Source organism: Myotis brandtii, unplaced genomic scaffold (genome assembly GCF_000412655.1).
Source record: "Myotis brandtii unplaced genomic scaffold, ASM41265v1 scaffold1804, whole genome shotgun sequence".
In the NCBI taxonomy this organism is placed as follows: domain Eukaryota; kingdom Metazoa; phylum Chordata; class Mammalia; order Chiroptera; family Vespertilionidae; genus Myotis; species Myotis brandtii.
In genome coordinates this window covers 150,006-164,526 of record NW_005356690.1, presented here as the reverse complement: position 1 = coordinate 164,526, position 14,521 = coordinate 150,006, and the positions used below count along the sequence as shown (strand labels likewise).

General features: G+C 40.4%; 1 protein-coding gene across 1 annotated transcript in view; it reads left to right on the top strand.

Moving 5' to 3' along the window:
- Nucleotides 1-50: 50 nt before the first annotated feature.
- Nucleotides 51-14,521, top strand: part of UBXN4 (UBX domain protein 4) — a 38,988-nt gene continuing 24,517 nt past the window's right edge. Inside the window, exons 1-5 of the mRNA XM_005863735.2 lie at nucleotides 51-99; nucleotides 8,532-8,634; nucleotides 11,373-11,401; nucleotides 12,251-12,369; nucleotides 12,978-13,140. Of these exons, the coding sequence (XP_005863797.1) occupies nucleotides 66-99; nucleotides 8,532-8,634; nucleotides 11,373-11,401; nucleotides 12,251-12,369; nucleotides 12,978-13,140 (448 nt within the window). The 5' untranslated portion in view covers nucleotides 51-65. The remainder of the gene's footprint in view (nucleotides 100-8,531; nucleotides 8,635-11,372; nucleotides 11,402-12,250; nucleotides 12,370-12,977; nucleotides 13,141-14,521) is intronic.

Genomic DNA, 14,521 nt, shown 5'->3' with positions numbered 1-14,521 from the left:
CCACAGACCCCCGTCCCCTCCCGGGCGCCCCCTTAGGGCTCGGTGTCCCGGGGGACCCGCTTCGGATGCCGTCAGGCCCGAGCGCAGTTCCCGGTGTCGGTGGGTACGGCCAGGCCCTTAGGCCGGCAGCTGGGCCGGCAGTTCGGTGCCGACTGTCGGGCGGAAAGCTGTGTCATCGACAACAACAAAGAGAGACCACCTGGCGGGCGCGCTTGTCGGCGTCCCGTGTTTCTCAGACGCAGACTGTGGGGCTGGACACAGAGGCTTGGCTTTTAAAAATGATAGCGGGGGAGGTCTCATGTCCGCTAATTGTCTTGTTGCAAGTCGATTTATTTGTTTGTTTATTTTTAATCATGTGTTTAGGAGTAGACGCTCAGTTCTTGGTTCTTTTTCTTTTTGTTGTTGTTGTTGTCTTTCTTGTCTAATGGCTACAATTTCCAGAATGTGTATTAACTCACTTACCCCGGGTTGCTCTGGGTTAATGTGCTCCGTATTTTATTACTCCCCTATTTTATTACTGAAATCTTCTAGATTTACCGTAAACCTATGCCTCTGGGGAGTTGCCGATTCTCATTACATGAACCAAATCAGTGTCTGTGGCTGCTGCTCATTGGAAGTGTATTATTTCACCTATTTGTGTTTAATAACGTTTTCCTCATTATTAACTCATGACTCCTGGGAGACTGCATAATAGCTCTGTTGCTTTATGCACTGCAGTGAGAACATGTAGATGATGTGTGAGTTGCAGTTAACATTAAACGTGAAATTTATAATTGTTTTGTTATGCTAGATTTATAGGTAAATTTCTAATGCTCTTAATTTAGAAGAGTTCGAGTAGTTCATATTCTCTTACGCTGTCTCACAGTTTATATTTTACATAAAATACCAGCTGTCATCCTGTAAGGGAAAAAAGGTAGATTAAAAGGAAAAGTGAAATGATAAGATACTATGCTTATTAAGAGTGCAATAATAGTTTTATGACATTTTAAGTTGTGTTCTTTCCATAAAGTCTCTGTTGATTCTTGTGGTAGGTAGAGTCAGGTTTTATTATCTTCTTTTATAGATGAGGAAACTTATGTACACAGTGGTTAAGTACATGCACCAGGGTCACAAAAAGGATTTACATATTGTCTTGACAAAATATTTTTTTTTAGCAGCTTAAAAAGGAAGTGGTTTTTGTTGTTTGTTTCTTAAGAAAAAAAACTGAACAATTCTAGACTTGATGTGATTATTGAAATTGGTGTAGAAATCAGGAAACCTAGGATTATAGTAGTCATGGTTTTAAGCAAAAAACACAATTGATGGTGTCTGAATGTTCCTAGAAGGCACTTTTGGGCTAATCAATTAATTTGAAAGAAATATTGCTAGATTTAATTAACAAACATTTGAAAATCCATTTGGAAACAGTAGTGCTAATTATTATAATAATAAAATAAAGTTACAGGTTTTGGGGGCTTTGTGTGTATATATATTCCCTTTTCCATTAATTTTTTACTGATGAGCATGTATTCTATGCTTTTAGAATATCAATGACTGTTGAATATTTGCAGGAATACCGTTAGCAGTCTGTCAGAGTCTGTCCCTTGACCCTTTCACAATACTGTTGGCTTTTCTAGCATTTTAGGTAAGATTAGTGTCCTTTTAGGAGTTTGTAGACAGTACTCTCATGAACCGCCTAGACCAGTGGTCGGCAAACTCATTAGTCAACAGAGCCAAATATCAACAGTACAACGATTGAAATTTCTTTTGAGAGCCAAATTTTTTAAACTTAAACTGTATAGGGTACATGGTTGTTATTAACTTAATTAGGGTACTCCTAAGGCTTAGGAGTCCTCAATCTGATTGAGGTACGTTCGCTGAGGTCGACCCCTTCCAACTCTCCCATCCACACTCGTCTTGTATACTTGTTTCGTCTATCTCCTTTCCGAAATCCGACTTCTGCGCATGAGCCACGAAGTTTCAATCGCACTGTACGTGCGCGCCCGCACGTGGTATTTTGTGAAAGAGCCACACTCAAGGGGCCAAAGAGCCGCATGTGGCTCGTGAGCCGCAGTTTGCCGACCACTGGCCTAGACCTTTGTTCATAACTCTGAAGCATACAGCCAGAATTCATGATTACCTTAGATCTGAGACTTCAACAATAATACATTAACTCAGTAGAAAACTTAAAAATCTTTATAGCTGGAAGGAATGGTCTTAAGGGTAACTTTGGTTCATGTAACTACTCAAGTGGGAAACATTTTAGGCAAGTTGTTTAGTGAATTTTTCATGTATGAATTAAAGAATATTAAAAGATTGATGTTAGGAGACTGGAGAGATTACTACTAGTTCAGCCAACAAATTAACAAGGATTTTCAAAGTATTATAGCTTTGTAAATTGAAAGAAGGAAAACTGGGCCTGGGCCAGGTAGCTCATTTGGTTAGAGTAACCTACCCTGATATGCCAAGGTTGTGGGTTCAATCTCCTATCAGGGCATATACAAGAATCAACCAATGAATGCATAAATAAGTAGAACAACAAATCAATCTTTCTCTTTTTCCCTGCCTCTCTTTCCCCCTTTCCTCTCTCTCTCAAATAAGGGAGAGGGATAGAGTTAGAAACATTGATGAGAGAGAAAGATCCATCAGCTGCCTCCTGCACGCCCCCTACTGGGGATGCGCCCGCAACCAAGGTACATGCCCTTGACCGGAATCGAACCTGGGACCCTTCAGTCCGCAGGCCGATGCTCTATCCACTGAGCCAAACCGGTTCGGCAAAATATATATTTTTAAATGTATTTTAATTTATTTCAGAGAGGAAGGGAGAGGGAGAGAGATAGAAACATCAGTGATGAGAGAGAATCATTGATTGGCTGCCTCCTGCATGCCCCCTACTGGGGACCGAGCCTGAAACCTGGGCATGTGCCGCTGGCCAAAATAGAACCCTGGCCAGAATCAAACCCAGAACCATTCATTCCACAGGCTGATGCTCTATCGGCTGAGCCAAACTGGCTAGGGCCTCAAATCAATGTTTTTTAAAAAATGAAAAAGATTTTGATTCTGTTCTTGGGAAGGTAGAATAATTTGACAAGGATCCTGAAGCTGAGGTGTCAGTTCACTGACTAGTGAGCTAAAATTTCCTTGACAGATACTGTTTACTGCCTTTTTGGGTTAAAATAGATGGAGGTTTTCTAAGTTGGAATTGCTGGCTCTACTAGGGTCTGCAATTCTTTGCTTCTGAGTTTGTACTGTTCTCTTTAAGTACCTTTACTTTGGCCCGGTTGGTGTTCAATGGTTGAGCGGTGACCCATGAACCAGGTCATGGTTTGATTCCCGGTCAGGGCACATGCCCGGGTGTGTGCTTGGTCCCCAGTAGGGGGCATGCAGGAGGCAGCCGATTGATGATTTTTTATCATCATTGATGTTTGTATCACTCCTCCCTTCTTCTCTGAAATCAATAAAAAAATTTTTTAAAGTACCTTTACTTTGGATATTGCTGATACTACCAGGGAGACAGTGTTTTCTCATTAAAATCTTAGGCCCATCTAACTCCTTAGCATAGTTCATAATGTAATTAAAACTAAGAAACTAAAGATTTGAAGTTGGCAATTAATAATCCTATTCAGTAGCAGCTGCTGCTGCTACTAGAGTGAGTCATGGACAGATTTTGTTAGTGGGGAGGTGACATCTGGTACAACATAAATAAGAGAGTGCAAAGCATCAACCTCAGAAGTAGCAGATCCTACTTAACAACCCCCTTGGATGCCTCATAGGATTCTCCAGCCTAAAAGTATATTTACTGCCTGAACCTGTGTTTTCTCCCCCATTGTGCTGCTACCTCTAAGTAAATGGTACTGCCTTACATCCTGTTGAATAAACCCTTACTCTTAACTCTTCAGTCTTACCTTGTCTTGTGCTCCCTATTCATGACACCACCTATCACACAGGACTTTCCCTACACCTAAATTCCTAAATTCCTCCTGCTCAGTGAACTCTTCTGGCTCTTGGCGTGGCTCAGCTCTTTCATCCTTTAAGTCTTATCTTTTTTGTTGTTAATCTCACTTGAGGATAGCTGCCTTCCATTGATTTTTAGAGATAGTGGAAGGGAAGGAAGGAGAAGGGGGAGAGAGAAACATCAATGAGAGAGGGACACATTGATTGGTTGCCTCCACACAGGTCGACTGGGGCTGGGGATTGAACCTACAACCCAGGTACGTGCCCTTGACTGGGAATCGAACCAGACCCTTTGGTGTGTGGGCTGATGCTCTAACCACTGAGACCGCCGGCCAGGGCAAGTCTTACCTTAAATGTCACCATAGAGAGGGCTTCCCTGACCAGTATAAGGAGGTCTCATTATCTTCTCTCATAGTTGGGTTCTTTTCTCACAACATTTATTATTTAACTAGAGGCCTGGTGCACGAAATTCGTGCACTGCGGGGGGGGCATCTCTCAGCCCGGCCTGCGCCCTCTTGCAGTCTGGGAACCCTTGGGGGATGTCCGACTGACGGCTTAGGCCCGCTCCTAAGCCGTCAGTCGGACATCCTTGGTGCTGCTGCAGAGGTGGGAGAGGTTCCCGCCACCACCACTGCACTCGCCAGCTGTGAGCCCAGCTTCTGGCTGAGCAGCACTCCCCCAGTGGGAGGGCACTGACCACCAGGGGACAGCTCCTGGGTTGAGCATCTGCCCCCTGCTGGTCAGCACACATCATAGCGAGCAGTTGAGTGGCCTTAGCATATTACGCTTTGATTGGTTGAATGGCCAACTGGACAACCGGACACTTAGCATATTAGGCTTTTATTATGTAGGATTACTAGAGTCTCAGTGCACAAATTTATGCACGGATGGGGTCTGGCCGGCCCAGGCTGATTGGGCCGGGCTGGCCAGGGGGAGGGGCCAAGGGTGGTTGGCCAGCTGGCCCCGCCCCCTGGTCCTGGTTGAATTCCAGTCAAACTCCTGGTCAGGGGACAATTTGCGTATTAGCCTTTTATTATATAGGATAGGATTTGTAGTTATTCTAAACAAATACTTTTTTCTGTACCATTATATTTTAATTTCCACTGAGGGCAGACAGTGTTTAATTTGTTTTATTTATTTACTTATATATATTTTTATTGGTTTCATAGTGGAAGGGAGAGGGAAAGAGAGATAGAAACATCAATGATGAGAGAGAATCATTGATCGCCTGCCTCCTGCATGCCCATACTGGGGATCAAGCCCTCAACCCAGGCATGTGCCCTGACTGGAAATCGAACCTCGACCTCCTGGTTCATAGGTAGACAACCACTGAAGCAAGCTGACTGGGCTTGTTTTATATTTAGTTTATAGCCCAACACCTAGCACACAATAAATGTGGAATAAAACAGTGAATGTATGAAAGAATGAATGAAAAGGGTCCCTCATGCCTCACAGTCTTCTCTAAGAAGTGTTTGTAGTGAGAATGCCATTGATTTGGAATTTTACATCTCTCTATAGCCTATAGTGTCTTTTTTTTCTCCCCACAGTTTCTTAAGAGGTGCTCAAAATGATGTCACGACAAATGATACTTTTCCCATCTGCTGCTTCAACCTTTTATTTTTTTCACACCCACACTTGCTATTTATATAGTCTTCTTGCTGGGAATAAAAGGTAAAAAATTCACAAATACCACCATCTAAGCACCAGTTTCAAATTAAACATCACCCTTCAGCTTGCAAAATAATTTCTTTACAAGTAAGCGATTGGCAGAAGAAACATGTCAGTTGTTCTTTCTTCCTGGAGAAATTGGCAGGATGACGGCATCCTATTCTCTATGTTAAATTTGAGAGGGGGGAAAAAATGAAAAGCAGCCTTTTGCAACCCAAATCATGGAGGTAAAGCGTAGAGTAGGGATATCTGCATTTCAAGGTTACGGAAAGCAGTTGGATAAAAGAAGCAGAACTCCCCACCCCAGGAGACAACACAAATATTTGCCAAATCCTGAGTTTAGAATTTTTTCTTTTCGAGATGAATATAAAAGCACCTAAAAGTCAAGGAAAATGTTCTTCCTCACATGAACCAGCAAAAGCGCTGGATTGGCCAGAAGCTGGCCCACCGCCCACCCGGCGCAAAGGCTGGCTTGCTGCAGAACGCTTCAGTCTGCCATCTCTGATCCTTCAGAAGTCATGCTTCAACATTTTGGTCTTGTGTGTATCTGTGGATACATTAAAGTCCCTGTTTATTTTTTTTTCCATGGCCAGATTTCTCGAGCCTCTTTTCCTGATATTCCTGAGTTTCTTCTCACACAAAATCCTATATGATAAAAGCCTAATATGCTGTGTCCAACCGTTTGTTCAGCCGTTCGACTAGTCGTTATGATGCATACTGACCACCAGAGGCAGACGCTCTGACCAGTAGGTTAGCTTGCTGATGGGTTCTGGCCAATCAGGACTGGGCAAGATGAGCCAGACACGCCCCGGAGCCCTCCCACGGTCCCTTACCGGCCCCAATTGTGCATCAGTGGGGTCCCTCAGCCTGGCCTGTGCCCTCTCGCAGTCCGGAACCCTTTGGGGGATGTGGGAGACCTGGTTTCAGCCCGATCCCCACGGGACAGGCTGAGGGACCCCACCAGTGCACAAATCCGTGCACCGGGCCTCTAGTATACTCATAAGTGCAGCATTAGTCAAGTATGATAAATATCCAAGATACTTACTGTACCAAAAACTTACCTATTTATTCTGCAAAATAGTTATTGAAAGTCTGCTATATGCCACCTACTTATATGCCAGGTTTTGTTGTAGGCATTTGAGTTATTACATATTAAGTAAAAATGAAAACTATCCTTGCCCTTCTGGAGCCTGCATTCTCGTGGAAGATATAGACAATAAACAGTAAACATAAGGTATAAAAAAAAATACTCTATTAAAAGATGATATATGTTACAGAAAAAAACACATGAAATAAGGAATCTTTGGGAATATCTGAAGGGTGTATGATTTTATTAAAGTGGTGATTAGGAAAGGCTTTATTGAGAAGATAGTATTTGAGCAAGGACATATGGTAGTTGATAGTTAACTATGTAGATACTGGGGGAAGAACATTCTAGGCAGAGGAAACAACTAGTACCAAGACCTTAAAATGAGAGTGTCTTTCATAATTTGAGGAATAGAAAGGAAAGGAATAGCAAGAAAGTAAAAGGAAATAAGGACAGAGAGGTAACTGGACTTTTGTAAGGACTTTGGCTTATACTTTGAGGGAAAATAGGGAGCTATTGTAGGATTTTGAGCAGAGGGTTGATGTGATCTGAAAGTTTAAGGAAAGTTGCTGTGTTAAGAATAGACGGAGCAGGGAAACCAATTAGGAGGGTATTGCAATCATCTATGTGAGATGTGGTAGCCTAAGTCAGGGTGGTAGCAGTGAGTGTGGTAAGAGATAATTACGTTCTGGATATATAGTTGACCCTTGAACAGCATGGGTCCCTTTATACATGGTGTTTTTTCAATAAATACATAGAGTTAAAAGTTATATGCAGGTTTTTGGCTGTGGCGGGGGGTGGGGTTGGGGGGATGAGGGGAGGGCTTGCGCCCCTAACCCCTGTGTTCAAGGGTCAACTATTTGGAGATGAATCACTGAAGTCAATGGTAACTGAAGTTTTAGCCTGAGACCTGAAAGGATGGACTTACCATGAACAGATAACTGAGATGGGGAAGGCTAATAAATTGGGTGGTGGTGATGAAAGCAGCTTACAAAAGAGCAGGTGTAGAATGATCTCATTTTTGTAAAATGAAAAATTTAGCCTGAAAACGTGTTTTTTTTTAAATCTGTAAATTGGCAAAAGTTGCTCACCTTTTAAGTGCTTAGCTCTGCTAATGTCAGAAATATTTTTCAGTGACCTGCTCAGGTAAGTTTCCCTCTGTCCGGCCATAAATGGTTATGTTAATTGAAATGGAAATAATCTCTTGATAGGTAAAACTTTTAAAATTTTGTCATTGGGGTATAACATACAGTATATTAGGTGAAATATATTAAGTGAAACAGCTTCATGGAGTTTTGCATATGAGTACACTTGTGTAACTGTCATCCAGATAAGATACAAACATTTTCAGCAGCCCAGATTTCTTCATGTTCTTTTCCTAGCACCTCCACCATAGATTAGTTTTGTGTCAGCATAACTTTTATGATTAGCATACCTATAAGAAAAAGCAAGTCCAAGACTACAAACAGACTTGTACCTGCCTCTATCTACCTTGGAGGAATTTTGGAGAATAAATGTTGTGAAGGATATTGAACTCAACAGAAAGGTGCTACATAAAGGAGGAGTAATTTACCTTTATATCTAAAGTCATGTTGAAAAGCCAAAATAGTCACTACATTTGTACCCATGGTTTGTAATTATTGTAGATACAAAATGGCAATATTGTGCTTTTTATTAACAAATGCATAGTCATACTTTTCATTTTATGGAAAAATTCAGTTTTCAAATTTGGAGGAAAACAATATTTGTTGGATTATATTTTGTTTGCAATTCCAGATTTCCGGGGAAAAAGAATCAGCAGATACTGGCTTTATGTAATAAGAATCCTTGAAATGTTTTATAGGTGATGATGAGCAGTCTACACAGATGGCTGCAAGTTGGGAAGATGAGAAAGTGTCGGAAGCATCTTCAGACAGTTTTGTTGCTATTAAAATCGATACCAAAAGGTTTGCTTAATGTTTTAATCTTTTGGGTTTTTTTTAAAAAATATGCTTTTATTGATTTTTTAGAGAAAAGGAGAGGGATAGAGAGATAGAAACATTGATGAGAGAAACCTAATCGACTGCCTTCTGCATGCCCTAATCTTTTGTTTTTAAAAAACATTTCAACTGTAGTCTTTGGTTGTGATTTATAGTGATGCTTTTAGAGTATAAGAATGTTGATTTTTATCTAAGGCATAGTAGGGTCTTAAATTCTGATTGCTGTTTTCCAAATTCATCATTATGTCTTGCTGAAAACTTAAGTTCTCCTAGTCTACTAAGCAGCAATACAAAAATACTGTGAGCCTCAGCTTCTAAGAACTTGGAAGTAACTGTAAATCATATATTGAATATCTCTGAAAGGTTTACTAATCTTTTGAATTCTGTTTTTGGGAATGGAGTTTAATTTTTTAAAAATATTTTTTTATTGATTTCAGAGAGGAAGAGGGAGAGAGAGAAACAAATTATGAGAGGAATCATTGATGGCTGCCTCCTGCATGGCCTCTACTGGGGATTGACCCTGCAACCTGGGCATGTGCTCTGACCGGGAATTAAACTATGACCTCCTGGTTCATACGTCGATGCTCAACCACTGAGCTACAACGGCTGGGTAGGGCCAGGCAGGAGATGTTTAATTTAATAGGAATAAGGACATTTATAGGTCCCTCATAGTAGCTGCTATCCACAAGTCTTTTATTTAATACATCCCTTCTCCCCCCTTAAAAAATTTTTTTTAATTACAGAAAATTTCGAACATATAAGAAGTAACTGAAGAGTGTAATAAAGCCCCATATACTCTCAACCACTTCAATAATTATCAACTTTTGATCAGTCTTATTTCTTGTATCCCCTATCGATTTCCACTTATCCTATATAATTTTGAAACAAATCTCAGTCATATCACTTCATCTATAAATATTTTAGTATGTCTCAGAAAGATAAGGATTCTTAATTTTTTAAAAATATATTTTATTGATTTTTAACAGAGAGGAAGGGAGAGGGATAGAGAGTTAGAAACATCGATGAGAGAGAAGCATCGATCAGCTGTCTCCTGCACACCCCCTACTGGGGATGTGCCCGCAACCAAGGTACATGCCCTTGCCCGGAATCGAACCTGGGATCTTTCAGTCCACAGGCCGATGCTCTATCCACTGAGCCAAACCGGTTAGGGCAGGATTCTTAATTTTTTGATATAATTGGAATACTTCAAAAAGAAAATAATTTCTTAATATCAGATATCCACCCAGTGCTCAAATTTTCAATTATCTCATCAGAGTTACAGTTTTATTATTAATTTAATGTGTTACAGTTTGGTTTAGAACCCATCAAGTTTCACACATTGTCATGTATTGATATGTCTTAAGTCTCTTTTAGTATAGCAGCTTCCCGTCTAGATCTCTTTCTGTCTTTTTCTTTGCAATTTATTTTTTGAAAATACCATAGTTTCCTCCAGTATGGATTTTGTTGATTGCAGCCCTGTTGTATCATTTAGTTTGTTCCTCTGTCCTCTATTCCTCTGACAGTTGGATTCAGGTTGGATTTTTTTTCCCCTTCAAGATTACTTCATAGATGGTAGTATGTCTTCCATTAGATGCAGCTTACAAAAGAGCATAATGCCCTGTTATTTCTCTTTTATGATGATAGCAGTAGCTATCAATTACTAGAAACATTAATTCATTAGCAATTGCAAAGTGATTTTGATATTAAGAATATCAGAATGAATAACGTTTGACAGTTACTATCAAAATTAAAATATTCAGAAATTTACCTCTAAGTTTAGAAACTTTTTATTTAAAAATTTCAGTATTAACAAACTGCATAAAGCAAATTATAGTGCAGTCTGTTTCACAGTAGTTACTGAACTATATATTTATTGAGCTGTAATAGTTTTTTTTAAAAGAATCTATTATTTTAATGTATATTGTATCATTTATATTGTCCATTACCTTCCAGAAGCACCTTTTAGTGTCAGTAATGCAGGAAGAATGTAGGGCTTTATTGGGAATGTGGAAGAAGGAGGAATTTCAGAATTCTTGAGAATATATACAGGCTTATTTATCTACCATTTAAAAATATATATATCTTTATTGATTTCAGAGAGGAAGGGAGAGGGAGAGAAAAAGAAACATCAATGATGAGAGAATCATCGATAAGCTGCTTCCTGCATGCCCCCCACTGGGGATCAAGCCCACAACCCTGACCAGAATCGAACTGTGATCTCCTGGTTCATAAGTTGACGCTCAGCCACTGAGCCATGCCACTGGGCACCATTTTTCTTTTTATGATTGCATAACTAATCAGTTTTTATTGGTTGATATTTAGGTTGTTTTCAATTCTTTGTTATTATAGGTATAGTATTGTCGCTTGCACAAATAAGTCATAGGCATTAATATCTTGTTACAAGATACTGTATTTGGGTATACTTGTTGCTGAGGAAGCAACATGGCAGATAATAACTTGAGTTTTAGCCACCAGATCCAGCCACCAGTTTGTGGGTAGCAAGAGTAAGTTCTTTAATCTGAAAATTATAAAACAAAAAAGAAATTAGACTTATATTTTTCCCCTTCCAGTGGTTGGCTATGAAAGGAACTAGTAGTTTTAGAAAAATGCTTGTAATTGGTATAGTAAATTTTTATAAAAGCAACTCAGTATTTGGGAAACATGCATTCATCTGGTAATTTTCTGTTTTGTTTTGTTTTTTACAGTGAAGCCTGCCTACAATTTTCACAAATCTGTATCCTTTCAACGAAGAATTGGTTTTACATGTTTGCTTGAGGATTTACCTTTTATTTTTGTTATTTCATGAAATTTATAAGTTACTCATTTTTATTTACAAACTCATGCCTTCTTGTTAACTAGAGGCCTGGTGCACAAATTCATGCACAGGTGGGGCCGGCTGGGGGTAGGGGGTGCAGGCGGTAGGCCAGCCAGCCCTGCCCCCTTGTCGAACTCCCAGTCAAACTCCCGGTCGAGGGGACAATTTGCATATTAGCCTTTTATTATATAGGATGGGAACTTTATATTACTAAGTGTCCTTTGAGAGTACATTGTAGCAAATAGAATCATAGGGAGTTTATTGCAAGCATCTAGAACAGCAGTTCTCAACCTGTGGGTCGCGACCCCTTTGGCAGTCGAACGACCCTTTCACAGGGATCGCCTAAGACCATCCTGCATATCAGATATTTACATTACGATTCATAGCAGTAGCAACATTACAGTTATGAAGTAGCAACGAAAATATTTTTATGGTTGGGTCACAACATGAGGAACTGTATTTAAAGGGCCAGAAGGTTGAAAACCACTGATCTAGAAAGTAGTATGGAGCAGTATGGATGGCATGTTAGAAGTAGTTGGCAAGAGGCAATATAAATGTAAAAGTTATGATAAGGGGGAATGTAGTAGATATTCTCCACTCAGATACGTAATACAAATAAGTCATAAATCAATTCCCATGTCACATGCAGTAATTGAAATTATTTTGTAAACATGTTAGCTGATTATTTTGTGGAATTCACAAAGATCATTTGTTATAAAATTATTCCCTTGTTTTCCATGAATTGTTAGACTTAATTAAACTGTACAGATCCTGTAGTTTGTGTTCCATCCAGTTTCTTTATTGGAGACAGTGGAATTCCTTTGGAAGTAATAGCAGGAAGTGTTTCTGCAGATGAACTTGTTACCAGAATTCACAAAGTCCGGCAGGTGAGAAGGAACATAATTGTTCTTTGTGTAAACATATGAAAATGATTAGCCAGGAACTGACATTGGAGTATTTTTGCAAGTGCTCTCTATATTCAGGGACCTGCCATGCCATTAAATTGGAAAGATAGTAAATACTCTCTTCCTGGACTGGTTTTGAAAATAGCATTATGAAGTACCTAATACTTAAGTGACTTTTTGTTTCCTCTTCTCTCTTTTCCCCTCACCCAGCCCCATAATGCATATGACTCTTTGTTGCAAGAGAGTTCCTGTCACATTTAAGATATCTAACGGTATATTGCTTGACATGTTTTAAGGACCTTACTCAATATCTCATTTGTATCCACTTTGAGCAAATGACTAAGATAGCTTGTAACTTCTCCCCTTGAATTGTAATTTGAAGGAAAAGTAACATTTTACTTTTAAAATCTTTTTATGCTCTTGTCAGTTTATAGTAGAATTTCATAACATGATTATGTCATGTTTAGGATTATATATATTAGATTTATCTACTTAGAAAGTATATACTTTGACTCGCTCTTATTTTGGTCTCATCTGCCATGGTAAATCTAGATTCTTATCTGTTAAATTTCAATGTGTTTTCTTTCTAGATGCACTCATTAAAAGGTGAAACATCAGAGGCAAGTGGCAGCCAGTCAGAAAGTTCACTCTCTACTCCATCCACCTCATTTGAACCTAACAGTACTTCTGAAAACACTCAGTCAAGAAATGTAGAACTTTGTGAGGCATCACCCACTTCTGATACCGCAACAGGTAATTTTCAGTGTACTTTCTGATACAGTAGAAGTACTCTTTCACTTCATTTTAATTTTTTAAAATTGATTTCAGAGAGGAAGGGAAAGGGAGAGAGAGAAACATCAATTTTTGTTAATCTTCACCTGAGTGTCATTGATCTGCTGCCTCCTGCATGCCCCCCAGTGGGGGTTGAGCCTGCAACATGGGCATGTGCCCTTGACTGGAATCGAACCTGGGATCCTTCAGTCCACAGACTGACGCTCTAGCCACTGAGCCAAACCAGCTAGGGCTCCTTCACTTCATTTTAAACGCCTTAGATTAATATCCTTAAAAATAAAAACATTGCCTCCCCCCGCCCCCCTTACATTCATCTAACTTAAAATTTAAGGGTTGTCTTAAATACATATGTTTGTCATTTAGTGGCAGAAGAGGATAAAGTCAGTGAATAAGCCCTTCAAACTCAAATAGGCCACAGTCCAGAATAGTTGATTTGTAATTTCTGCTACTGTGCTGTGGTTCAGGGACTGTCATTATGACACTCAGCTACTTTTGTTTGTTAGTTTGTTTTAAATATATACTTTTATTGATTTCAGAGAGAGGAAGTGAAAGGGAGAGAGAAATAGAAACATCAATAAAGAGAGAGAATCATTGATCGGCTGCCTCCTGCAAGCCCCCTACTGGGGATCGAGCCCACACCTTGGGTATGTGCCCAGACCAGGAATCGAACCATGACCTGGTTCATAGGTCGACACACTCAACTATTGAGCTACACCGACAGGCGACACTCAGCTATTTTATAAATTTCTTTCCAGCCAGAGGATTTTGAAAGGTCCAAATGAGCTAATGTATTTGGAATTGTCTTTATAATCAATAAAATGCAATACATATTTAAGAGAATAATATTGGTATTTTTAAAATTAGAAGCCTATATAATAAAAGAGAAACATGCAAATTAACCATCCCTCTGCTACGCTCAAGCCACACCCACAAGCCAATCCGAGTGACTATGCAAATTAACCTGACAAAGATGGCGGTTAATTTGCATCCGTAGGTGTCAAGCGCCCCAGGAGGCGACGGCGGCTGCGGCCACGGGCTCCTGGGACCATTGCCGGCCCAGGAGGCGAGGCCTGCTGCGCCAAACCATGCCCTCAGGCTCCTTTGCCAGCCCTGGGAGGTGAGGCCGTAGCCACGCCCGCGGGCTTCCGGGACTTTCGCCAGTCAGGGAGCCGAGGCCACCCGCGCCTAGCCATGCCCGCGAGCTCCTGGGACCTTGCCATCGGAGAGCGGGAGGTTTGGAGGACTTGGCAGAGCAGGAGACCACTGGACATAGAGCAGAGTGAGAGAGAGGGCGGCTTGGAGGGTGCGGCTCCCTCTGTCACCCCAGCTTCCTCATCACAGC